Source organism: Bos grunniens, chromosome 17, assembly GCF_055505025.1.
Source record: "Bos grunniens cultivar Pamir isolate PY7600 chromosome 17, Bosgru_T2T1.0, whole genome shotgun sequence".
Lineage (NCBI taxonomy): Eukaryota > Metazoa > Chordata > Mammalia > Artiodactyla > Bovidae > Bos > Bos grunniens.
Window position 1 is genome coordinate 9,955,780 of NC_141181.1, and position 27,651 is coordinate 9,983,430.

General features: G+C 40.2%; 1 protein-coding gene across 32 annotated transcripts in view; it reads left to right on the top strand.

Annotated features, from left to right (window-relative positions):
- Positions 1-27,651, top strand: part of NR3C2 (nuclear receptor subfamily 3 group C member 2) — a 457,363-nt gene that overhangs the window by 204,381 nt on the left and 225,331 nt on the right. For 18 of the 32 annotated variants that reach the window (XM_086346415.1, XM_086346411.1, XM_086346407.1 and 15 more), the window contains one exon: positions 14,198-14,337. In XM_086346415.1, coding sequence (XP_086202541.1) covers positions 14,198-14,337 — 140 coding nt within the window. Of the gene's footprint in view, positions 1-14,197; positions 14,350-15,515; positions 18,992-27,651 lie in introns of those variants that run through there. The other 14 variants (XM_086346398.1, XM_086346409.1, XM_086346399.1 and 11 more) reach the window with 2 other exon arrangements.

Consider the following 27,651-nt stretch of genomic DNA (forward strand, 5'->3'; position numbering starts at 1 on the left):
CAGCTGGAGTTTTGGACTCATTACTTAAACTTATAAAAAGAAGCCATATCCTGTTGCTCAGAGAGGCCACGATGAAGCATTTTTTTCATCAACTTCTTGCAAATGTGATAAACAAAAGACATACTGAACTCCGTAATTTCTAAATAACTCAGGCTCGGGACCCATAGCTCGGCCCAGTGCCCGGCAGGGCTCAGTGTCACAGGCTGCTGCAACGGCATCGAAGTCCGCATCTTAGCTAACTCAGGGAAAAAAACTTAAATCGGATTTAATACCTATAGTATGTTTGTTTTTTCACAATTTTTGTCTTTGTTTATTTTTCCAATTTAATATCTATTTTATATCGGAGGCTAGCTGAATTACAGTGTTGCATCCGTTTCAGGTGTACAGCAAAGTGATTCAGTTGTATGTATACATATATTCATTCTCTTTCAGATCCTTTTCCCGTATAGATTGTTACAGAATACTGAATAGAGTTCCCTGTGCTATACAGTAGGTCCCTGTTGGTTATCTATTTTTATATACAGTAGAGCATATAGTTAATTCCAACCTCCTTATTTATCCCTCCCCTTTGGTAACCATAAGTTTGTTTTGTAAGTCTCCTAGTCTGTTTCTGTTTATAGTATGTTTCAAAAGCAAAGTCACTGTAATTAAAAACAGTCAAGCAAGCATTTTGTGATAATCTTCTTAAAATAATAACTTTATACACTCAAGCAAGTATTTGGAGGTAATCTCCTTCAAAAATACTTTATAAAGTACTGACCCACCGATTGTGTAATTAGCTCATGATTCCTTCTAAGGGGATTCTAAATACATTTGCTGCTGCTGCTGCTAAGTCGCTTCAGTCGTGTCCAACTCTGTGTGACCCCATAGATGGCAGCCCACCAGGCTCCCCCATCCCGGGGGTTCTCCAGGCAAGAACACTGGAGTGGGTTGCCATTTCCTTCTCCAATGCATGAAAGTGAAAAGTGAAAGTGAAGTTGCTCAGTCATGTCTGATCCTCAGCGACCCCATGGACTGCAGCCTACCAGGCTCCTCCATCCATGGGATTTTCCAGGCAGGAGTACTGGAGTGGGGTGCCATCACCTTCTCCACCAAATACATTTACTAACTTATAATATGCATTTACTAATGTATGACACACATGCCAGTGATTACAGAGGCAAAATAAAATGTGGATGCATTTTTTAGCACATATACTTGGTCATTGTATTAGCAACCACTGATTGGCATATATATGCTCAATAAGTGTCTCTGGAGATGATTTGGTGTTACAGCTTTCGAGACTTTTTATGTGCTCAAGTTACAAGGTAATAGTTTTATGAAAAAAACAATTTCCCTAAATGTGGAAGCTTCTTAGCAGAGAAGATGAAGATTCTCTTTCATAAGGCTTATATGTGTATCTTACATATGCAGGAAAAACCATCACTAAGGCCAACAGTGACCGCATCCCAGCTGTCCACCTTTAGTCTTGTTCCCTTGATGGCATCAAACACTGTTGGTCCGCCATTCTTGATCTCCTCCCTTTGATTCCAAGAAGCTACATCCTCTGCCTTCTTGCCTCTTTGGTCTTCCTTCCTCAGGTTGGTTAGCAAATTCTTTCTCCACCTAACCAGAAATGTGTTTTCTGTAGATTTCCATCTGTGACCTTCTTTTCTCCTAATTTCACCTTTTACCTGGGTGACTTCATTCATTGTTCCGTGAATAAAATCTAGAGTTCCCAATCTCAAAGAGTCACTACCTCTTTAGTATGTCCCAACTTTTGTCGTCTTCAACATGTTTTTCCTGCTTCCTCTTTTCAGTGGTCCTTAGTTTTCTTCCAATTTATCAGCTCTTTTTGCTGCCATTGTCTGTATTGTACGTATTAAAGTTGTCATCAGTCAATTTGTGTCTGTCATGTGGTAGATCTTTGTACCCATCTCTCTTTATTTTCTGTGTCACTGTTGTAATTGTCTACCAGGTGTTTCCATTCATGATCCTAGAATCATCTCTAGCTACTGAATCTGGTCTTAGAGACTCATGATGTGGGCCTTTCTCCATATTTGTCAGGGTATAACTCATCGAGTTCTGGATTCCGGTGCATTTGTCCTCGTCTGGACTTTTTTTCTTGGTCTAGCTCATTTTCACCTTGCCGTTTCTTCATCAAGTTTTCCTTCAACCCAACTGAAAGTCATTGGACTCTCTGTGGATTATGATTTCTTTTCAAGCCATGAAAAGTGAAAGTTGCTCAGTCATGTATGACTGTTTGCTACCCCATAGACAGTCCATGAAATTCTCTAGGCCACAATACTGGAGTGGGTGGCCTTTCCCTTCTCCAGGAGATCTTCCCAATCCAGGGATCAAACCAAGGTCTCCCACATTGCAGGCACATTCTTTACCAGCTGAGCCACAAGGGAAACCCAAAAATACTGGAGTGGGTAGCCTGTCCCTTCTCCGGTGGATCTTCCCAACCCACGGATCAAACCAGGGTCTCCTGCTTTGCAGGTAGATTCTTTACCAACTGAGCTATCAGGGAAGCCCTTTTTAAGCTATGCTTCTGCTGCTGCTAAGTCGCTTCAGTCCTGTCCAACTCTGTGCGACCCCATAGACGGCAGCCCACCAGGGTCCTCTGTCCCTGGGATTTTCCAGACAAAAATACTGGAGTGGGTTGCCATTTCCTTCTCCAATGTAGGAAAGTTAAAAGTCAAAGTGAAGTCGCTCAGTCATGTCCGACTCCTAGCGACTCCATGGACTGCAGCCTACCAGGCTCCTCCGTCCATGGGATTTTCCAGGCAAGAGTACTGGAGTGGGGTGCCATTGCCTTCTCCAATTTAAGCTATGGATGACTGCTATTACACAGTGACTTTAATATTTACCAGTCTCCAGGTCTTACCTAGAGTGTAAATTCATTGAGAATAAAAGCCATTTGCTATCTTTGTGTTCTCAGAAGTACTTTCACATAGCTTTTGTTTAGTAAAAAAATCATTTGAATAAAATGATTCATTAACTGCACAGTGGCCAGTAATTATATTTGATCATTTGTTTTGTTAGAAAATACATTTTCAGCTAGATTTAAATGTTTTCCCTATTTCCCAAAAAGTAGACTTTGCATATTTTGATCAAATGTGAATTTGTTTAGCCATAGTTGAAGGATAAAAAGTCACTTGAATGCCCTTCTAGCATAGATTCTTATCTTTAAAATGAAATTTTGCCCATATTAGGGTGGGCTTAAGCTTCCTGTAATCCAAAATATTCTTGCCTTTTTTCTTCCTTTTAGATCTCTACCAAAATACTTCCCTGCGGTGCTGAAGCTACCCTCTGTTGATTATTATTTTAAATCTTTTACAGGAAAATTGCATTCACTTAAATGAAATTTAGTGTGTAGAAAATACTTACCTTATTAACAGAGCCACTGTAATGAATATTACTAATGGTGTAAACTGTCGTGAAAACAAAGAAAAGTAAATTGAAAAAACTAATCAGCCATTGTTGTGCTTTACATGTTCTTTTCCAAACTATTCACATCCTTGAGGTTTCCGTATCAGGTAGCTGTATGGTAACTATCTGTAAATTTTATTTATGTACCTGAGATTGGAAGACGTGAACCAATTATTTAATTCCTGTCTATGGTACACTTTATGGTACATTAAAAAGCAGAGACATTACTTTGTCAACAAAGGTCCGTCTAGTCAAGGCTATGGTTTTTCCAGTGGTCATGTATGGATGTGAGAATTGGACTGTGAAGAAAGCTGAGTACCAAAGAATTGATGCTTTTGAACTGTGGTGTTGGAGAAGACTCTTAAGAGTCCCTTGGACTGCAAGGAGATCCAACCAGTCCATCCTAAAGGAGATCAGTCCTGGGTGTTCATTGGAAGGACTGATGTTGAAGCTGCAACTCCAATATTTTGGCCACCTGATGTGAAGAGCTGACTCATTGGAAAAGACCCTGATGCTGGAGGGATTGGGGGCAGGAGGAGAAGGGGACAACAGAGGATGAGATGGCTGGATGGCATCACCAACTCAATGGACATGAGTTTGGGTGAACTCCAGGAGTTGGTGATGGACAGGGAGCCCTGGCGTGCTGTGGTTCATGGGGTTGCAAAGAGTCAGACATGGCTGAGTGACTGAACTAATATGGTATACTATGAATTGCATCTTAAGAGAAGGAATCTTATTTAGTGATGAATCATCTCCTGAGACATTAATGATCTTATTGTCAAAAATAATACCATTAAAGAAAATAGACCACAAGAATCACTCCCAAACATTCCTCCTAAATAATGGGAAAACTACAATGAGATCAGATCAAATCAGATCAGTCGTTCAGTCCTGTCCGACTCTTTGCAACCCCATGAATCACAGCACACCAGGCCTCCCTCCCTGTCCATCACCAACTCCGGGAGTTCACTGAGACTCAAGTCCATTGATTCAGTGATGCTATCCAGCCATCTCATCCTCTGTCATCCCCTTCTCCTCTTGCCCCCAATCCCTCCCAGCATCAGAGTCTTTTCCAATGAGTCAACTCTTTGCATGAGGTGGCCAAAGTACTGGAGTTTCAGCTTTGGCATCATTCCTTCCAAAGAAACCCCAGGGCTGATCTCCTTTAGAATGGACTGGTTGGATCTCCTTGCAGTCCAAGGCACTCTCAAGAGTCTTCTCCAACTCAGGTTAAAAATTGTGACTCAAAATATATGTTTATTAAAACAAAAGGAAATAGCAAAAAAGTGTTTTTTTTTTTTTGCCTAATTTGTGTGTAGATGAAAATAAGCATTTTAGTAAACTAGTTATTAAGAGGTGATTTGTTTTTGAAATGTATTTTTTGTATACTGAGTGTTCTCCAGATTCTTAAATTTATTTTTCCTTATATAAAAAAGTATGTGTTTATCCTAATGACCTTATGGGGCTGTTCCCAGTTACATGTACAGAAAGAGAGGAACCAGAATTTTTAAAATGGATGCTTGAGTCTGTATTCACACAGGACATTGCCTATACAGTAAATAATCAATATGGTTATTGTTGTACCATTCTCTTATACTGTATTTTTAAAAACCTTTTTTTTCCTGCTGCTAACCAATGTTATGCATGCTTGTATAAATTTACAGCACTACAGAAAAATATGATATAGAAAAGTAGAATTATCTGTAGTTCTGTTACTATGCCAGTCAATAATCAGTTCAGTTCAGTCGCTCAGTCGTGTCTGACTGTTGCGACCCCATGGCTTGCAGCATGCCAGGCTTCCCTGTCCATCACTAACTCCCAGAGCTTACTCAAATTCATTCCATTGAGTCGGTGATGCCGTCCAACCATCTCATCCTCTGTCGTCCCCGTCTCCTCCTGCCCTCAATCTTTCCCAGCATCAGGGTCTTTTCCAATGAGTCACCTCTTCACATCAGGTGGCCAAAGTATTGGAGTTGCAGCTTCAACATCAGTCCTTCCAGTGAACACCCAGGACTGATTTCCTTCAGGATGGACTGGTTGGATCTCCTTGCAGTCCAAGGCACTCTCAAGTGTCATCTCCAACACCACAGTTCAAAAGCATCAATTCTTTGGCGCTCAGCTTTCTTTATAGTCCAACTGTCACATCAATGCATGACTACTGGAAAAACCATGGCTTTGACTAGATGGACCTTTATTGGCAAAGTAATAACATCTCTATAATACCGATTCATACTGGCTAGAATTTAAATACCACTAAATGTGTGACAGTGTTGTAAGTGCTGTTGAGTATATTGATTAATTTAGCCATAGAGAAGAATGAAATAATGCCATTTGCAGCAACATAGATAGATAGAGCTAGAGATTATCACACTAAATGAAGTAAGTCAGAGAAAAACAAATACCATACGATATCATGTATATGTGGAATCTAAAATATGACACAGATGAACCGATTTATGACACAGAAATAGACTCATAGACCTAAAAACAAATGTGTGATTACCAGGGGAAAGGGGAGTGAGGGAAGGATAAATTAGAAGATTGGGATTCGCAGATACAAACCAGTATATACAAACTAAACAACAAGGTCCTAATGTATAGCGCAAAGAACTAGATTCACTATCGTGTAATAAAAACCATGATGGAAAAGAAAATACTTTGACAAAAATACTTTGTTTACAATAAAAATCGGATTCCTAAAAAAATATGTGTATATACACACAAATATATATGTTTGTTTTGAGTCATTTAATCTATAAGAACCCTATCAGGTATGACTTGTTATCACTGCTTTTCAGATGACAGAACTGGCCCAGAATGGTTAAGTAACCTCATGTGCTTGTTCCCAGTTTTTTCTATGGGTAGATTATCATTTGATATTATTGCTATTGTATTATTTACAAAAATAGGAACAGAACATACTGATGCTGTTTTAGCACGGTCAGGTCCAAAACAAACTGCCCTGAACCACCAAAACTGCTCCTCACTCCACTATGTAAATGCAAATAGCACCAGCATACAATTTTTCTGCAAGTCTGGTCAGTACTATCTACTTAAAGAATGAAAAGGCCCTTTCTCACTGTCTTCACTCCTTTAAGCGGAATCCAAGCTGTTATCATCTCCTGCCTGGATAATTGCCGGAGTCGTCGTGGCTGGTCTCCCCACTTCCAAGATCACCCACTCCTGTAGTCCACTCTCCAGGCAGCAGCCAAAGTCTGATTTTTAAATGTCACTCAGATCATGTTACCCTTCTGCTTAAAACATCTCAATATTCACATCCCTCGTGATGGTACTGAAAATAGCACCCTGAGTCATCGTCACAGCCCTGGAGACCCGTGTGGTCCCTCTCTGTCTTCTTGGGCCCCACCCCCCACCTCCTCCCATCTCCCTGCCTCCTTGCAGCCACATTTCCATCTCTGGACCATGTCATGCTCATTCCTACCTCCGGGACTTTGCACTTTCTCTTCCCTTCGTTGTCATTTTTGCACGGTCGCCTCCTGTGTCCTTTCAGTCTCCCCAAAGCAGCCTTCACAGGCGACCTTTCTAAAGAATCCTAACCCTCCAGTGCCCCATCCAATCTTGATCTCTGTCATTTTCTTCGAAGCACTTACCACTATCTGAGTTTATTTCCTTATTTCTGTATTGTCTTTTTTTCCTTCTGTGGTAAAAACTCCATGAGAATAGGAATTTTCTCATTCAGCCGAGTGCCTAAAAAAGGCGGGGCATATCAGGCTTTCAATGAATAGCTCAATTAACGAACAATTTAGACACCAGCAATAGAAGGATGTTTCCTGTAGTAGTATTTGCAGATGCCTCTGAATTCTCACTTTGCTCTAGATTGCTGAATGAATGCTTGAATTGATTGCACATGGAAAGAAACTTTTCAGCAGCTACGGATGTTGGTAAAAGCATCTATCTGATTAAATGAAAGTACAAAAGACAGGTTTGCTTATTTCTTACTGAGTGGGCTTCAGAAACGACACAGAGTATTCTTGTTGTGTGAAGAATCCTGGTCACTGAATAGCGGACCAATCACTGCAGTGTTGTTAGGTAATTGTTATGAAGATGGGGAAACAACACAGCGATTCCTGCGAAAGCAGAACATGGTATATTAGCATTCACAGCCAGATCCTCCAGTTATATTTTGATCAGTTAAAGTTCCTTTTTCTTGCACAGCTTCTTATTGCTTCTCCCTAAACACCCAGCCGTTTTAAGAAGAAAGCTAGCCCAGTTAGTGTTTTTAATGATGGGTTAGTATAGCCCCTTCCAGTTGTCACAAAAATCAGTATGAACCTTTGATTAACCTCTTCAACTCTTCACTGAATCATTAGAACTATTCTATTTGATACTGAAAATACTTGCATCTTACTTGTATTTCCCAAAGAGAGACATTTGTCTTTACAAGTGGAAATACAATGCTCACTCATTTCTGCTTTAATGATATTTTAACATTTATGTGTTAAGTCCTATGAACTACCTTTGTCTGATTATAAAATTCTTTCTGAGAACAATATTTCTTTGATTACCAAGACCAAAAATGACCGGGTTGGGAAATTTTCCCCAACTCTTTAATATTAAAATGGTTTTTAGCAGGTGGAGTACCATTTGAGTGCATACATGTATACAGAAATTCCAAGCAAAATCAGCATAGCACTCATATAGCTGCAAGTAAGGTTTTAAGTGCCATAGGACTAGCTATTCTAGAAAGAGTAAGTTTTTACATGTAGATGATTTTCTGCTGAACCAGATCAAAGAATGGCTATGTATAGGAAACTTTCTGTAATTTAAACTTGAAGTCCATTTTTTGGATAAAACTTCATTATGACAGGCTGTTCCATTTATCTTTTGTACTCATCTTTATCTTAAAAGGATATCTTAAAAAAGATCTTAGAGATCACCTATTCAACCTTTTTTATGGGGAGAATTATAGCCCAAAGAGGAAAGGGGGCTTTGTTAAGGTTTTAGCAGTTAGTGGCTAAGCTAAACCGAGAACAGGAGGCTTTCTTGCTAAGTCCCTGTTCCTGCCTTTACCCCTGTATGTTTGGGACTCACATCCAATGAAGATATTTAGCTGTAGTAAGATGTTAATGTCTTGTGCATACTATAAAGAAATTCTGACATTCAGAGTCACTCAGTGAGCTTTGTGTTCTGATAAAACTCAACATCTAAGAAAATTTCAAGACCTGCTTCCCTCTCTTGCTCTTTCTCTCCTCCCTGCCCCCACTTACAAAATGTGGCAATGCATTTCCTAACACTGGATGGATACCGTCCCAACCATGTACCATCTTTCAGTTTCAGAGATATCGCATCATAGGATGTCAGTGGAGACGGGAGTTTTCCTGACCCGTCCACCCATTATGGCCTGTCTTCTATGTTAATAATGCACTTGGTTGTGGGATGGCTTGCTGAGCTTGTGAGGAGAGTCTGTCTCCCTGGATGCCTTTCTCCCTGCTCTCTGCAAAGCTAAATGAACCATAGGGGAATTGAACCTATAACCTTGGCCTCATTAATTTACCTGCAGTAAAAATCACCTTTTGGAAATGAATGTTCTGCTGTGATGAGATTAAGGGTGTGATTTCATTCATTCAATAAATAGTCCCAGCATGACACTAATGGCAGCAGAGAGCACAGAGAGGCAGAGGACAAGGTCTTTGCCCTCGAGGGCTTGAGATGAGTGCTCCAATCAAGAGTGTCAGGGCAGAAGTGATGACCACAGAGGCAGCGGGATTAGCAAAATGCAAAAGTAAATCATGAGAATAGAGAGGGTTGTGTCCTGCCGGGAGAACATCAGGGACCCTTGAAGGATGGACGGGTTTTCCAGGAGTTGGACTGGGGGTGGGTATACAGATGGTGGTGCCCAAGCCCGTGGACGGGGAGATTGCAGTGTGGTGACCACAAGCGCAAGAGGACCTGCAGGAGAAGGCGGAGAAGGAAGAGGCACACAGACATTATCATGATGGTGGTATTGGGCACGGGGATGATGGAATATTTCTAACCTGGAAAGTAATAGAATCAGAGCTCTGTCACAGGAAGTGTCTTTGTCAGCCACCGTAGAATGAATTGGAAGGGAGGCTGGGGTTGAGGGAGAACCCTGAGGAAGTGATGAGGGTCTGAAGCAGGCTTCCCAACAGGGTGAGGGGAAGTGATGGAAGTGGGTCAAGGCCGGACGAGCAGGGCTTGGGAACTGAGTAGATGTGATATTGAGTGTTTGTACCTGGGTGCCTAGCAGATGGCAGTATCCTTCCTGAAGCCAGGAGAAGACAGAGGCAGGGCAGCTTTGTAAAGGAAGTGAACACATAAAATCGGAACATCGGGCAGAGGTTGGAGTAGGATGTAAAGATTCAGAAAGTTGTTCAGCAGGAGAGCTGTCTGAGCTGGGATAAGTGGATGAGATCATCGAGATAAACTGTAGAAATGAGAATAAAGATGTCCAAAGGTAGAACACTGAAGAAAATCTACACTGGCGATCAAGACAGTGAGAAAAGAGCCTCAGAAATAGAGAGTGAGCTCAGTAGACCCTTACAGACACCGAAGAAGCAGAGCAATGCCAAGAGGTACGTGGAGGCGCTCTTGTAATTGAGAGATGTCAGCAAACAAGAAGGGAAAATAACCCAGGTTTGCTTTAATTCTGTCATTGGCCAAATTATTGTTTTAATTAGGATTTCATAATGCATCTCTTTGATGCTTCTCTTTGCCTTTATCTTAATTCAGTTCCACTATATACTTTTCTTGAGAGAGTTAAGAAGCAAGCACATTCTTGTATGTAAGGAGTGCAGTAGGAGTTAAGAATTGATGATGGTTGTGAAAAGGCCAGTCATCTTAGACCACTCATTTATCCCCAGTGTTAACAGGAGCCTTATCTATACCAAGGACTGTGCCATGCCCTGCGGACACAGTGGCAAAGAACCACAGACACAGGTCCAGGCCCCTGTTGAATTTACCTTCTTGTGTGAATGAAGCAAAATCAAGAGGAAAATAAAGAGACTAAAGAAGGAAAATAGACAACACGTTCAGTGGTGACGTGTGCTAGGGAGAAAATAAAGCAGAAGAGAAAAGGGGTTCAGAAGAACGAGTATTTTCAGTAGAGAGGTCAGGGAAGGACTGACTGAGGAAATAACATTTGGATGAAACCCTGAAGAAGCAGGGACATACATATCTAGGTGAACAGAGGACAGCACGTGCCAAGGCCCTGAGGTGGGTGCATGCCCGGTGTGTTTGAGGTCTGGCAAGGAGACCAGTGTTGCTGAAGGACAGCAGGCATGTGAGAAAGGTTAGTAAACTTATAGGAACCATACTGGGGCCCTGTGGTCATAGGTTGACCCTGACTTTTCCTCTGAGTGTAAGGGAAAGCCCTTGGATGGTTTTGAGCAAAGAAATAAATAAGAATCATTCTGGCTACAGGAGAAGGAAGGGGACAAGGACAGAAGGGAAGATCAGTGAGCAGGCTTCTGCACATCCCGGGAAGAGGTGTTGGTGGCATGGATTAGAGTGGTCCCAGAGGAACTATGGGAAGTGATCCAAATATGTATGCTTTCAGAGGGTAGAGGAAAGAGAAGTTAACAGACTGAGAAAGAAAACAGAGGTAAAGAGTCAGGAATGAGTCCAAGTTGCTGTAGTGGTCTGCTAGGGCTGCGTAACGAAGCACCACAAACGGGTAGCTGAAATAAGAGGAATGTATCCTTTCCTGGTTCTGTAGGCTCGGCCATGCTTAACGTGTCGGCTGAGTTGGTTCCTTCTGAAGGCTGTTGGGGAGAATCCGTTTCATTCCTCTCTCCTAGCTTCTGGTGGTTCGTTGGCCTTCCTTGGCTTGTAAGAGGATCACTGCCTTCATCTTCACATAGCATTCTGCCCGTGTGTGACTGTGCTCCAATGTCTTCTAACAAGAACATCAATCAAACTGGACTAGGGACCCACCCTTCTCCAGAAGGACCTCATCTCAACTAACTATGTCTGCTGTGGCCATATTCCCAAATAAGATTCCACTAAATCCAAATAAGATTTAGTTTTAGGTGAAAGACTAAAAATAAGGTTACCATGCAATCTAACAATCCCACTCCTGGGCATAAATCCAGACAAAACTGTAATTCACAAGGTATTTTGTACCCTCATGTTCATAGCAGCACGATTTACGAAAGCCAAGACATGAAAACAGCAACCTGAATGCCAATTGAGAAATGAATGGATAAAGAAGACATGGTACATATATGCAATGGAATACTACTCAGCCATAAAAGAACAAATTAATGCTATTTGTGGTAACATGGATGCAAGTAGGGATTATCATCCTAAATGAAGTAAGTGAGAAAGACAAATACCATATGATCTCACTTATATGTGTAACCTAAAATACGGCAAAAATGAACCTATCTACAAAGCAGAAACCAACTCACAAACATGGAGAATAGACTTGTTTTGAGGGGCTAGGGAAAGGATGAATTGTTACTTTGGAGTTCGCGGATGTCAATATCACGTGTAGAATGGGAAAACAACAAGGTCCTTCTGAATAGCACAGGGAATGGTATTCAATATCCTGAGAATAACCATAATGGAAAAGAATATATATACGTGTATAACTGAGTCTCTTTGGTGTTCAGCAGAAATTAACACAACATTGTAAACTGACTGTACTTCAGTTTTTGAAAAAAGATTGCCCTCTGATGCCCTAGGGGCCAGGACTTCAATTTACCGATTTGGGGTGGGCAGGGAACACAATTCAGTCCGTAGCAGTTGCCAAGAAAATGTGTTTGGAGAGGAGAGGAGAGTTCCAAAGACTAACGTTAAGAGGCTTTTAAGTTTGAGGACCCAGACCAAAGCTCACAAAAATGTTCAGTGCAAATCCCGTGTATGCTTGTAGTTGTAGAAAAGCACTTACATGTTAGTAATGACTTTTAAGCTATATCCTAATTGTTTATGGCTTCCTGGTACTTCCTGTGCAGCATAGGAAAGTCAGACAGAGTATGGATTGAGTTTTACTGGCTCATATGCCAAAGAATTTATTGGTGCTGAAATGGAATGTTTTGAATGTCATAAAGAAGTCAAAGGACACTAATAAAAATAATAAAGAGCACTTTTCTCAGAAGGAGAAACAACTTTGGAGAACATCATTTCAGCCCTTGATTTAAGAAGTCGTTTTCTAAAAAGTCAGTCATGCTATAGTGCTTGAGCAGTGGCTCCTTCATCTGTTTCTGATGAGAAAGTAGTTAAAACATATAAAATCATTTTAAAAAATCATCAAGGCAATAGTACCACATTTTAGCTAATTCGAAAAATAGAGAAATCATCATGGTAACTTAACCATTCTAGCCTTTCGATATGTTTTCTTTGAGTCCTTTTTTTTCATGTTCCTGCTGTTTAACATAGAGACAAAAGCTTGGATAGCAAGGCGGTAGTAGAGACATACAACAAATCTACCCGACATTTCCTCAGCACGTCCAGCTCAAATTTCTCTTGCCTTCCAGCTCATATTGCACATTCTGCCTCCTCTGCCCCATCTTTGTCTGGCTAAGGTCTAATCATCCTTCAAAACTCAGAGGGCTTTGGGGAAGCCTTGTGACTGGAGTATTCCCACCCTTACTGGTACGGAAAGCTGTGCCGCCATACTACCCCACACCTAAGCACATACCATGATACTTCACGCCCTCACCAGCTTTGATGACAGGAGCTGGGCAGTTATTTCCTCAGGACCTTTTGCAGGACCTGCGGGTAGATATTCAATAAATGCATGTAGACTAGGAAAGAAAACATCGTTTGCCTGGTCCACATCTGCCACTGAACCATGAGACCTTACTAGAATTTAAAACTGTTTTGTTCAGATTGTGCCATAACCCAATACAGGAAGATGTAATATATCTTGAGAAGAGTCTCCTTAAAAAGTATTCCATGTATACTGTTGCTTCAGGGGTTAAATTTATCCCTCAAAATGGAATCCTTCAGTTTGTAGCCATGAAAGTCCCCTTAGATAGTTACATATGTGGCTTGTTTTTAGTGTTGACTATGTCCCTTCCCAGGTGGTCCTAGTGGTAAAGAATCCGCCTGCCAATGCAGGAGACGCAAGAGATGTGGGTTCGATCCCTGGGTCAGGAAGATCCTCTGGAGGAGCACATGGCAACCACTCCAGTATTCTTGCCTGGAGAATCCCATGCATGGAGGAATCTGGGGAGGGGGCTACAGTCCATAGGGTCATAAAGAATTGGGCACAACTGAAGCAACTTAGCACACACACATGTCTCTTTAAATTGGTAAACACAATGAACTGAATTGAACATGCCTAGGTAAGTTAACATGGAAACAATGCAGGAGCTTAGAGGGTGAAATTGCTGGCAATACAGACAAGAATTAATTTTAATTTGTGCATTGTTTTGGAGAGGGGAGAGTTTTTCACCTGGCATAATTGAGATACAATCTGAGTCCAAGTGAAGAGAGTTGATAGGTATTGCAATAGCCCTTTGATGCCAAAAATACTTTCATGATGACTTGGCTCAAGATTTCTCTCCTCCCTGTTCACCTAGAATGCAAATAATATTTTTGGTACGCAGTCTCAAAATTAGGAAAAGGAAGAAAAAGTTTACATGAGATTGTTTATGGTTTCCTAGTACTGAAAAGAGGCTTTGCTATAGGGGATTTGATACATTACTCCTCTTATGAAGGTTTGGCCTTCATTTCCTACGTGATATGGGACCTTATTGAATTTATTGAACTGAGATGAATGACAGATATTGAGCTAAGCTGTACAGCAAATGTGCCACTGTGGTGTAGTTACTTAAATCTTGATTTCTTTCCCCAGCTCTACTTTACGAAGTGTTTCTACTGGATCCTCAAGACCTTCCAAAATATGTTTGGTGTGTGGGGATGAGGCTTCAGGATGTCATTATGGGGTAGTAACCTGTGGCAGCTGCAAAGTGTTCTTCAAAAGAGCAGTGGAAGGTAAATGTTCATGTGGGTGTCCTTTACACATTTTTTCTTCATGTATAGTTTCCTCGTACAGTTAACTCCATAGCATTATTGAGAAATAATCAAAAAGTGTTTTTAGATATAATCTGTCAGTGAAAAAGAATAATAATGCCTTGCCTAAAAATCACTTGGAGATTTTTCACTGAACCATATTTAATGGCCAAAATTTGAAATCGTGGATTGGGAACAGTCAGTCAAAAACACTGGTTTTTTTGGTTGTTGATTTATCTCAGTTTGTTTTTTTCACTGAGACTTAGAAAAATAATTATATGTCACCAGAATTTAATTTGCATGATCTAAAAGGGCGTTTTTTAAACAGTATGTCTGCCTGGTCTGTGTTTCTATATAAATATATGTGTTTGTGGCAAGTTAAAACATATCAGGATCATGTGTGTAATTTAAGCTGTATTCCTCACAGAATTATGTCATTTAATAGCTGCTTGAGATTCCGTGTCTCCATTTGAGTCCTAGTTTTGTTCTTACTGAAAGTTTTCAAACCACTATATTAAATGAAAAATTGTACTGAGATTCAAGTATACGCAGGATAGCTTTTGCTTCCGTCCAAGTAACCGTACTTCCTAAAAAGAAATGGTCTTTTGGTTTGTTTCTGCCTTACTCCAGCCTCACTTCCAAGCAATTAATTAACATCATATTCAGGCCAGATGGTTTAATTAATGATGAGCATTAAGACTGGTCAAAGTGTAGAAGTTTTTGCTATCAGGAGAAGTATTGTGTTATAAGTATTATCGACACTTATTCTCACTAAAGAGTTCAGCCTCAAGATATCTGCAGGTGTATTGCTCAGAATATTTTTCTGAGAGATGAATTGGTGCTTTAGAGACTTTTAAGCATACATGATTTGAATGTTTCATCTTTATTTTGCTGATTCTTTAGAGACTTTTAAGCATAAATGATTTGAATGTTTCATCTTTATTTTGCTGATGACCACAGGAAATGTCCTTAGTTCTCAGATGAAGAATGCTGACTGAGTAGTTATGTCTGTGCTTCTGAGATTGATTCTGCATTATTTAATTGATAGCACATGATTCATGTTATTTACACAATTAATTATTTAATAGTCCCCAAACCCAGCATTGAATTGATAATAGGAGTTCTGTATCTATTTCTCAGGAGATGAACTCTTGTTACAGGTGACAGAAAATTCCACAGAAACTGGGTTAAGAACAAATGGAAATTCATTGGCTCACATAAGTGGAAAGTACTCTTATGGGTGTGGCTTTGGGCAAGCCATGGTCTTAATCCGGGTCACTCACACGCAATCTCATTCTCTCCATCGCTTGACTTTGCTCTGGCTCTCTTTTCATGTATTTTCTCTCATGGTGATGAGACAGCCACCAGACCTCCTTTAAAAAGAGGTTTGAAGTTCCCAGGAGTTATTATAAAACCCCCCAATTGAATCTCCATAGTCTGACTTGACTCACACGGCCCCCTCCAAACCAGTCACCATGGCAGGGGAGGGCAGCAATCTGATAGGCTGGTTCTGGCCAACCTGAACCACTTAGACCAACCGTGGGGATGAGCGTTTCCTGGAGAAGAAGGTGGCGTCTATTATGAGAAGGCTGATTTCTAGAAAACAGGGGAAAGAAGTATGTATAAAACTGAAATCAATATAATTTTTTAAGACTGTCTACCTGCCACCCTCTTCTTTCTTAACTCTGTGATTGACTCAGTAATAGAAAAATAAATAAGGTTTGACGCTGACATCTTTCTTAGGCCACTATATACCTTCCGATATAAGGGTTCCCCCCCCAGGCTCATTAACGTGTGAACAAAGGTGGTAAGTAAAAATAAAGCAGTGAGAGAAGGACGTTCAGAGAGAGTGTCCTGTATTACCCTACCTACAGGTCAGCTTTCATATCAGAGCCCACGTTTTGGCTATTTACAAAACCTGCCCTTCTCTGCGAAAAGGTTTTCTAGATGTTTTTGCTTAGTTGTTGTTTTAAGTAGTTTCTCTAGAAGTAGCTAAGGAAGGAATTGATTTTTTAACTGAGGGACATATAAATATGGAAAAGCCTAAACGTGGATATGCTTTTGTTTCATTGGAGTACCAATCAGTAATAATGGATAATGAACTTTGATGAGTGCCTTTTAAAACTTTTATTAATATAGCATATTTACTCTTTATTTAGTAATTAGAATTTATCACTCAAATATAAACTTCATGAGAGTAATGACTTGTTTTTGTTTTGTAATTTGTACTTGCTTACTCTCTTATCATGGGTGCATGTGAAAGAAATAGGACCACCTTTGAATCAGAATTTTTTGGTTTAATAAGAAATTATTTTAAAAATATTTTATCTAATTCAGGGGATTAATTTCACAAAGCTATGGTATATGAGAAGGCAATGGCAACCCACTCCAGTACTCTTGCCTGGAAAATCCCATGGATGAAGGAGCCTGGTAGGCTGCAGTCCATGGAGTCTCAAAGAGTCAGACACGACTGAGCGACTTCACTTTCACTTTTCACTTTCATGCATTGGAGAAGGAAATGGCAACCCACTCCAGTGTTCTTGCCTGGAGAATCCCAGGGACGGAGGAGCCTGGTGGGCTGCCATCTATGGGGTCGCACAGAGTCGGACACGACTGAAGCGACTTAGCAGCAGCAGCATGGTATATGAATGTTATTCTTATTCATCTTTTTACAGATGAAGACATTTGGGATCAGACCCAGTTAACTAACCTGTTCAGAATCATAAGATCAAACTTAAACCCATATTAGAGTCTTATGACTCCAAAGCTAGATCCAACCAAAGGCCTCATAACTAAATCTCATAATCTGTTGTTTCCATTTTCCGTAATTATCAAGTTTGTGAAAACCCTACTCTATATGTCATGCTTTATGCCTGCTCAGTGACCGTGGTGGCAGTGATGTAAACACTGAGAAACTGTCCCAGTGTGTGTCCACACACACATATGTACACACAAGTGTGTATATATGTGCTTTTATATTTGAATATTTACTAAGGTTGTTTTCTGGTTTTAACCTTAAGCTCCTCCTTAGAATATAAAAACAGGGTTCTAAGCACTTGAGCGTAGAGGGAGCTGAGAGAAGGGGAGTGTGCTAAAAGTCGAAAGGAACTGCCAATACCAGGGCCACGTGAGAGAGAACGGGGGAAAACCCAACAGTGTGAGTTTTGAGCTTGTTGGCTTAAGACTTTATGCCCTAGAACATGCCTCTCAGAAGCTGGGTCTGATAGTGTAGTGGTGACTACATAGGGGACTGCACACCATTTAAGTGTAAATTATGTTCTCTGTGTTCTGTCTAGTGGGATATATAGGTGTGCTTTTTTTTTTAATTCATAAACATTTAGTATAACCCCCCCCAAAAATAAAAAATAAATAAAAACCGTAAGCTTCATCTGGAATACCTTTTTTTTTGGCCAATAATGTCACTTCAGAGTCATATAACTTTACCTTTCAATGGAAATGTATCATTTTAATTTGAATTTGAATTGCTTATTTGCCTTGAATGTTTGTTAGGACCTTTCCTATCTGACAAAAGAGAAAGAATAAGCACACATGCGTGCACGCACACGCACACACACACACACACACTCTCTCTCTCTCTCTCTCTCTCTCTCTTTCTCTCTCTCTCTCTCATGATTACCCACCCCAACACATGTATTTTAAACAGGGTTCTCCCTAGTGGTGGAAAGTGGAGCTGGCTTTAGGGTCAAAAGACTCGGTTTAATTTGCGGATTTGCCACTCACTAGATGTGAGATTATTGCAAATTATATAGCTTACCTGCGGAGAAGGCAATGGCAACCCACTCCAGTACTCTTGCCTGGAAAATCCCATGGACGGAGGGGCCTGGTGGGCTGCAGTCCATGGGGTCGCTAGGAGTCAGACATGACTGAGCGACTTCACTTTATTTTTTCACTTTCATTTAGAGAAGGAAATGGCAACCCACTCCAGTATTCTTGCCTGGAGAATCCCAGGGACGGGGGAGCTTGGTGGGCTGCAGTCTCTGGGGTCGCACAGAGTCGGACATGACTGAAGCGACTTAGCAGCAGCAGCAGCAGCAGCTTACCTGGGCCTCAGTTTCTTTATATACACATGGAAAAGGTAACATTGCCCTACTTAATGCTTTGAAAAATTACATGAAAACAACATCTTTTTGCAGATTTTATAAATCATAAAGTGGCATCAAGCTATTAGATCTTGACTCTTCTTTAAAAACAAAATGCTGAAGTTCTTTGGCCATGTCTGTACACAGGGACCATGAAAATGATTCAGTAACTTTGCACGGTTAGGTCTGCATTTTTTCGTCATTGCAGCTTCATTTTTCCCATAGTACTTTATTTTGCCTATAGAACTGGGCTTTGCAATTGTAAGATCTTTCTAGACTAGCAGTTCTCAAAGAATGTAGGGACCAAGGGTCAAGCGTTGGGGAATGGAGGGTCTTTCAAATTTCCCTCGAGGGACTTTCCCACATTTTCCAACGTGGACTGAACTACCAAGATTCACTCCCATAACGAACCTTCAGAGCTGACTGGGTCAGTGCCACCTGTGAGGGCTGCACAGTAGAGAAAATATTGAGAGATACCAAGTGAAATTTCAGCGTCCCTGTTCGATGTCTTTAGGACAGGAAAGGACCTTATCTCTGGAACCTAGCAACACTGCAGATGTTTATTAGCCGCTAAAAGAATGTTTGAATGTACACATGAATGGACCTATATGACATAGAGCATTCCAGGTTAAATGACTCCTCTCCTCCCTGCAAATCAGTAAATTAGCAGTAAACCTGGCCCAAGAATTTACACAGGCCTTTTGACATCTAATCTGCAACTTCTAATTCTACTCTGGAGTTTTTACTGTCTTTGTCTCTTTTCAGCTGTAAATTGCCATTGGTTTCATCACATGTGTATTTTACTTTGCGATCCCTCAATGAATAGAGCTGACTACATTCAGCAGGCTATTTTATAACCTAATTTTGTTTCTGGATGCTCAGTATACAGGTAGTGTCTGAAAGACACAGCCACCACAAATCACTGCAGTGTTGTAAGAGAAGAAGAGAGCTCATTATTATGTAAAGTCAGCTGGATTTATATTTTTGTAAGCAGACCTGTTAGGCTAAAGAGTCCATATCTTGGTACGGCCAGTCAAATCATATGATGCCTGTTTCAACACTCAGACCTTTCCCTTTAAGTTAAGAGACTTATAAATCTATTTCCTGAAATGACACGGCTTTGAAAGACCTAGTTGCAGATTAATCTCTGGAGTCCTTGGATTTGCAGTATTTAAGGTACGCAAATCTGGACATACACTCCTCATCCTCCTCCTGTGTACTTCACAGCATATAGATGAGAATCTTTCATATCATCAACAATATCCTTTGGGGTGAAAATGTTTTTAAGGACCTGTAATGGTTGCCTGAGAGTTATTTGCTTCACTTTTCTAAACTTGAACGAGTAAACTGAACAGGTCCAGAGGAAAGTGTGTCTCGCTGTTTCATGGACCCAAGTTATGCCTGTCAGGCTGTGTACTTTTGAGCAAAAGTGAGAGTGAGCAAATGTGAGGTCTTGGGGGCTGGACAATTGATTGACAGTGAGATTATCCTGCAAAATAGAGCACTTAAATTGAGTTTGACACAGGATTAGGATGGTATTACACAATAATTAATACAGCTATTGCCTTATAATTGGCAACATAAAATTAAGGAAATAACACATACTTTATTAGATGTCTTTGGTCATGGTGTGATATACTCCTCCGTGTGCCACATACGGGAATCTAGTGCACACCAGCGGCCATGGAGCCTCCTGTGAAACTGCTGTCAGAGGTCGCAAACCAGAGACCGTTCTGACTTAGAGTTTTCTCATGAAACACTTTAAAGATTAAGTCTTTTGTTTCCTTTTACCAGAAATTAGGAACCAGGTATCTTGATTCTAGCTACTTAAGCACTTAAATAAATACCTACCCGGTTGAACGTATCTAGGACTTTTATAGACACTTCTTTCCTCCTGACCTAAGCCCAAGGCTTTAGTTTTTTTTGTTGGTTTGTTTTTAATTTTTATTGGAGTAGAGTCAATTTACAATGTTGTGTTGGTTTCAGGTGCAAAGTGAATGTTGCACATACACATATATCCACTCTTTTTTAGATGATTTTCCCATATAGGCCAAGGCTTTAGTGTTAATTGCAAATGTTTGCCCAGATTTTTTTTTTTAAATATCCTTTCAGTTGGTTGCCATGGGAACAGCCATGACATTTAGGCCAACCTGGAAGGTCAGGGAAGCTTCTTAAAGAGTTGACCCCCAAACTGAATCTTGAAGGATTGAGATTGGCAGTGCTGAGGGGGAGAAAGGACAGGCTGTCTGCACAGGGCACCAGAAGCAGTTCCGTGTTGCCCCTGGGAATGTATGAGATGCAAGGAGATAGGACGGGAGACTAAGGTGCGGATTGGACCCAGGCCCTGGACTCTAAGGAGGGACCTGCATTTATTTCTGGGAAAAACAGACCCTCTCAGTGTTTCCATGTAGCAGAATGGTGAGCGCAGGTTCACATGTAAGATCTGGCTGTAGGGAGGTATGCTTATTTCAACAGGGTAAGCTCCAGTGGCTCTTTCAAGTCATTTTCATGAGAGATGACGAGAGATAGAACAGTGTGAGGGGTAGAGAAGAGGGGACAGCGTGTGAGGACTGTCGGGAAGTGACACTAGTGGGTCTGTATTGGAGGTAAAGAAGCAAAGCTTTGGGATGTTTCCCCAAGCTTCACTGCTTCTGCCCTCTGTGGAGACTGGGGACCTGGAGTGGAAGCAGCTTTGGGGTTACGGGAGGCAAAGGTCATTCATTCAAGAAATGTATATTCTGTATTCACTGAATGGCAGGCACTATTCCAGACAAGGTCTTCCCAAGTGGTGCTAGTGGTAAAGAACCCACCTGCCAATGCAGGAGACGTAAAAGATTCAGGTTCAATCCCTGGGTTGGGAAGATCTCCTGGAGGAGGGCATGGCAACCCACTCCAGTATTTTTGCCTGGAGAATTCCATGGACAGAGGAGCCTGGCAGGCCACGGTCCATGGGGTTGCAAAAGAGTCAGACACGACTGAAGCAACTTCGCAGCAGCAGAATTCTAGACAAACCTATGGACTTCTTGGATGAAGATCAGGTGAACAAAATAGACCAAGATCCTTGCCATGGTGGAGCTTACATTCCAGCGAGAGGTAGTGGAGAGATTAAACATAATAAATGAGTTATTTGTGTAGCATGTGAAAAGGTGATAGCTGCTCAGGAAAATAAGCACTGCCAGAATTAAGGGGGTTGGAATGAGACTCTGTTCAGGACAGTGAGTTTGAAATGTCAGTAAACCTTCAGACGTGTCTAACAGGAAGTTGAATTTGTGATTCGGAAGCTTGGGGAATAGGGCAGTATGGAGAATAAAGGTTTATAGAATCATCAGCCATGAAAATAGATGCATTTGCCCAAGAAATAGACAAGGAATAAGGCAAGATTAGAACCTTAGAGAACGTAAATCTAGGACATTGTGTGTGTGTGTGTGTGACACATGTGTGAATAATGTCCTCCAAGTTGTACACAGAAAATTTTTAGTTACTTTGTCTCTGGTTCTTCCAAGTTGAGCTGAACTTCAGATAATTGCAGCTGTGGAACTTTCAATCCCAGTTTTTGCTCTTTATTTATCATTAAACTTGATTCTTTTTGAATCTCAGCCAGTCCAAAGCCCCCAACCAAACATGGTAGCAAGGAAATTTGATTTGCCAACCCTGGACAGAAATAATGTCACATATGTGGCAGATGCTCAAGCCACATTTGTTTTGTTTTGTTTTTTTTTTTTTTAATTTTATTTTTTTTAAAAAAAAATCACATGCTCCCCATCCTGAACCCTCCTCCCTCCCAACCTCCCCATACCATCCCCCTGGGCCTTCCCAGCGCACCAGCCCCAAGCATCCAGCATCGTGCGCTGAACCTGGACTGGCATCTCGTTTCATACATGACATTTCACATGTTTCAATGACATTCTCCCAAATCTTCCCACCCTCTCCCACAGAGTCCATAAGACTGTTCTATACATCAGTGTCTCTTTTGCTGTCTCGTACACAGGGTTATCGTTACCATCTTTCTAAATTCCATATACATGTGTTAGTATACTGTATTTATGTTTTTCCTTCTGGCTTACTTCACTCTGTATAATAGTCTCCAGTTTCATCCACCTCATTAGAACTGATTCAAATGTATTCTTTTTAATGGCTGAGTAATACTCCATTGTGTATATGTACCACACCTTGCTTATCCATTCATCTGCTGATGGACATCTAGGTTGCTTCCATGTCCTGGCTATTATAAACAGTGCTGCGATGAACATTGGGGTACACGTGTCTCTTTCCCTTCTGGTTTCCTCAGTGTGTATGCCCAGCAGTGGGATTGCTGGATCATAAGGCAGTTCTATTTCCAGTTTTTTAAGGAATCTCCACACTGTTCTCCATAGTGGCTGTACTAATTTGCATTCCCACCAACAGTGTAAGAGGGTTCCCTTTTCTCCACACCCTCTCCAGCATTTATTATTTGTAGACTTTTGGATCGCAGCCATTCCGACTGGTGTGAAATGGTACCTCATAGTGGTTTTGATTTGCATTTCTCTGATAAAGAGTGATGTTGAACATCTTTTCAAGTGTTTGTTAGCCATCTGTATGTCTTCTTTGGAGAAATGTCTATTTAGATCTTTGGCCCATTTTTTGATTGGGTCATTTATTTTTCTGGAGTTGAGCTGTAGGAGTTGCTTGTATATTTTTGAGATTAGTTGTTTGTCGGTTGCTTCATTTGCTATTATTTTCTCCCATTCTGAAGGCTGTCTTTTCACCTTGCTAATAGTTTCCTTTGATGTGCAGAAGCTTTTAAGTTTAATTAGGTCCCATTTGTTTATTTTTGCTTTTATTTCCAATATTCTGGGAGGTGGGTCATAGAGGATCCTGCTGTGATGTATGTCAGAGAGTGTTTTGCCTATGTTCTCCTCTAAGAGTTTTATAGTTTCTGGTCTTATGTTGAGATCTTTAATCCATTTTGAGTTTATTTTTGTATATGGTGTTAGAAAGTGTTCTAGTTTCATTCTTTTACAAGTGGTTGACCAGATTTCCCAGCACCACTTGTTAAAGAGATTGTCTTTAATCCACTGTATATTCTTGCCTCCTTTGTCAAAGATAAGGTGTCCATATGTGCGTGGATTTATCTCTGGGCTTTCTATTTTGTTCCATTGATCTATATTTCTGTCTTTGTGCCAGTACCATACTGTCTTGATAACTGTGGCTTTGTGGTAGAGCCTGAAGTCAGGTAGGTTGATTCCTCCAGTTCCATTTTTCTTTCTCAAGATCGCTTTGGCTATTCGAGGTTTTTTGTATTTCCATACAAATTGTGAAATTATTTGTTCTAGCTCTGTGAAGAATACTGTTGGTAGCTTGATAGGGATTGCATTGAATCTATAAATTGCTTTGGGTAGTATACTCATTTTCACTATATTGATTCTTCCAATCCATGAACATGGTATATTTCTCCATCTATTACTGTCCTCTTTGATTTCTTTCACCAGTGTTTTATAGTTTTCTATATATAGGTCTTTAGTTTCTTTAGGTAGATATATTCCTAAGTATTTTATTCTCTTCGTTGCAATGGTGAATGGAATTGTTTCCTTAATTTCTCTTTCTGTTTTCTCATTATTAGTGTATAGGAATGCAAGGGATTTCTGTGTGTTGATTTTATATCCTGCAACTTTACTATAATCATTGATTAGTTCTAGTAATTTTCTGGTGGAGTCTTTAGGGTTTTCTATGTAGAGGATCATGTCATCTGCAAATAGTGAGAGTTTTACTTCTTCTTTTCCAATTTGGATTCCTTTTATTTCTTTTTCTGCTCTGATTGCCGTGGCCAAAACTTCCAAAACTATGTTGAATAGTAATGGTGAAAGTGGGCACCCTTGTTTTGTTCCTGACTTTAGAGGAAATGCTTTCAATTTTTCACCATTGAGGATAATGTTTGCTGTGGGTTTGTCATATATAGCTTTTATTATGTTGAGGTATGTTCCTTCTATTCCTGCTTTCTGGAGAGTTTTTATCATAAATGGGTGTTGAATTTTGTCAAAGGCTTTCTCTGCATCTATTGAGATAATCATATGGTTTTTGTTTTTCAATTTGTTAATGTGGTGTATTACATTGATTGATTTGCGGATATTGAAGAATCCTTGCATCCCTGGGATAAAGCCCACTTGGTCATGGTGTATGATCTTTTTAATGTGTTGTTGGATTCTGATTGCTAGAATTTTGTTTAGGATTTTTGCATCTATGTTCATCAGTGATATTGGCCTATAGTTTTCTTTTTTTGTGGCATCTTTGTCAGGTTTTGGTATTAGGGTGATGGTGGCCTCATAGAATGAGTTTGGAAGTTTACCTTCCTCTGCAATTTTCTGGAAGAGTTTGAGCAGGATAGGTGTTAGCTCTTCTCTAAATTTTTGGTAGAATTCAGCTGTGAAGCCGTCTGGACCTGGGCTTTTGTTTGCTGGAAGATTTTTGATTACAGTTTCAATTTCCATGCTTGTGATGGGTCTGTTAAGGTTTTCTATTTCTTCCTGGTCGAGTTTTGGAAAGTTGTACTTTTCTAAGAATTTGTCCATTTCTTCCTCGTTGTCCATTTTATTGGCATATAATTGTTGATAATAGTCTCTTATGATCCTTTGTATTTCTATATTGTCTGTTGTGATCTCTCCACTGTCATTTCTAATTTTATTGATTTGATTTTTCTCCCTTTGTTTCTTGATGAGTCTGGCTAATGGTTTGTCAATTTTATTTATCCTTTCAAAGAACCAGCTTTTGGCTTTGTTGATTTTTGCTATGGTCTCTTTTGTTTCTTTTGCATTTATTTCTGCTCTAATTTTTAAGATTTCTTTCCTTCTACTAACCCTGGGGTTCTTCATTTCTTCCTTTTCTAGTTGTTTGAGGTGTAGAGTTAGGTTATTTTTTTGACTTTTTTCTTGTTTCTTGAGGTGTGCCTGTATTGCTATGAACTTTCCCCTTAGGACTGCTTTTACTGTGTCCCACAGGTTTTGGGTTGTTGTGTTTTCATTTTCATTCGTTTCTATGCAAATTTTGATTTCTTTTTTGATTTCTTCTGTGATTTGTTGGTTATTCAGCAGCGTGTTGTTCAGCCTCCATATGTTGGAATTTTTAATAGTTTTTCTCCTGTAATTGAGATCTAATCTTACTGCATTGTGGTCAGAAAAGATGCTTGGAATGATTTCTATTTTTTTGAATTTACCAAGGCTAGCTTTATGGCCCAGGATGTGATCTATCCTGGAGAAGGTTCCATGTGCGCTTGAGAAAAAGGTGAAATTCATTGTTTTGGGATGAAATGTCCTATAGATATCAATTAGGTCTAACTGGTCTATTGTATCGTTTAAAGTTTGTGTTTCCTTATTAATTTTCTGTTTAGTTGATCTATCCATAGGTGTGAGTGGGGTATTAAAGTCTCCCACTATTATTGTGTTATTGTTAATTTCTCCTTTCATACTTGTTAGCATTTGTCTTACATACTGCGATGCTCCCGTGTTGGGTGCATATATATTTATAATTGTTATATCTTCTTCTTGGATTGATCCTTTGATCATTATGTAGTGACCTTCTTTGTCTCTTTTCACAGCCTTTGTTTTAAAGTCTATTTTATCTGATATGAGTATTGCTACTCCTGCTTTCTTTTGGTCTCTATTTGCATGGAAAATCTTTTTCCAGCCCTTCACTTTCAGTCTGTATGTGTCCCCTGTTTTGAGGTGGGTCTCCTGTAGACAACATATGTAGGGGTCTTGTTTTTGTATCCATTCAGCCAGTCTTTGTCTTTTGGTTGGGGCATTCAACCCATTTACGTTTAAGGTAATTACTGATAAGTATGATCCGTTGCCATTTACTTTATTGTTTGGGGTTCGAATTTATACACCATTTTTGTGTTTCCTGTCTAGAGAATATCCTTTAGTATTTGTTGTAGAGCTGGTTTGGTGGTGCAGAATTCTCTCAGCTTTTGCTTATCTGAGAAGCTTTTGATTTCTCCTTCATACTTGAATGAAATCCTTGCTGGGTACAATAATCTGGGCTTTAGGTTATTTTCTTTCATCATTTTAAGTATGTCTTGCCATTCCCTCCTGGCTTGAAGAGTTTCTATTGAAAGATCAGCTGTTATCCTTATGGGAATTCCCTTGTGTGTTATTTGTTGTTTTTCCCTTGCTGCTTTTAATATTTGTTCTTTGTGTTTGATCTTTGTTAATTTGAGTAATATGTGTCTTGGGGTGTTTCGCCTTGGGTTTATCCTGTTTGGGATTCTCTGGGTTTCTTGGACTTGGGTGATTATTTCCTTCCCCATTTTAGGGAAGTTTTCAACTATTATCTCCTCAAGTATTTTCTCATGGTCTTTCTTTTTGTCTTCTTCTTCTGGAACCCCTATGATTCGAATGTTGTAGCGTTTAATATTGTCCTGAAGGTCTCTGAGATTGTCCTCATTTCTTTTAATTCGTTTTTCTTTTATTCTCTCTGATTCATTTATTTCTACCATTCTATCTTCTAATTCACTAATCCTATCTTGTGCCTCTGTTATTCTACTATTTGTTGCCTCCAGAGTGTTTTTAATTTCATTTATTGCATTATTCATTGTATATTGACTCTTTTTTATTTCTTCTAGGTCCTTGTTAAACCTTTCTTGCATCTTCTCAATCCTTGTCTCCAAGCTATTTATCTGTGATTCCATTTTAATTTCTAGATTTTGGATCAATTTCACTATCATTATTCGGAATTCTTTATCAGGTAGATTCCCTATCTCTTCCTCTTTTGTTTGGTTTGGTGGGCATTTATCCTGTTCCTTTATCTGCTGGCTATTCCTCTGTCTCTTCATCTTGTTTAAATTGCTGAGTATGGGGTGTCCTTTCTGTATTCTGGCAGTTTGTGGAGTTCTCTTTATTGTGGCTATTCCTCACTGTGTGTGGGTTTGTACAGGTGGCTTGTCAAGGTTTCCTGGTTAGGGAAGCTTGTGTCAGTGTTCTGATGGGTGGAACTGTATTTCTTCTCTTTGTTCAGTCGCGCTGTGGGGAGGGAAGGAGGGATGCTGCAAGCAAATAACACTGGCGTGCGCTCGCAGTGCCTCAGCCACACTGGGTCTGCCCCCGCTCACTGCGCGTGTAGCCTCCCTGCCCACACTGCTCGGGCTCTAGGTTGTTCCGCCGGGAACAATCCGAGGCTGGCCCTGGGTTGCATGTACCTCCCAGGTCCAAGCCGCTCAGGTTCAGGC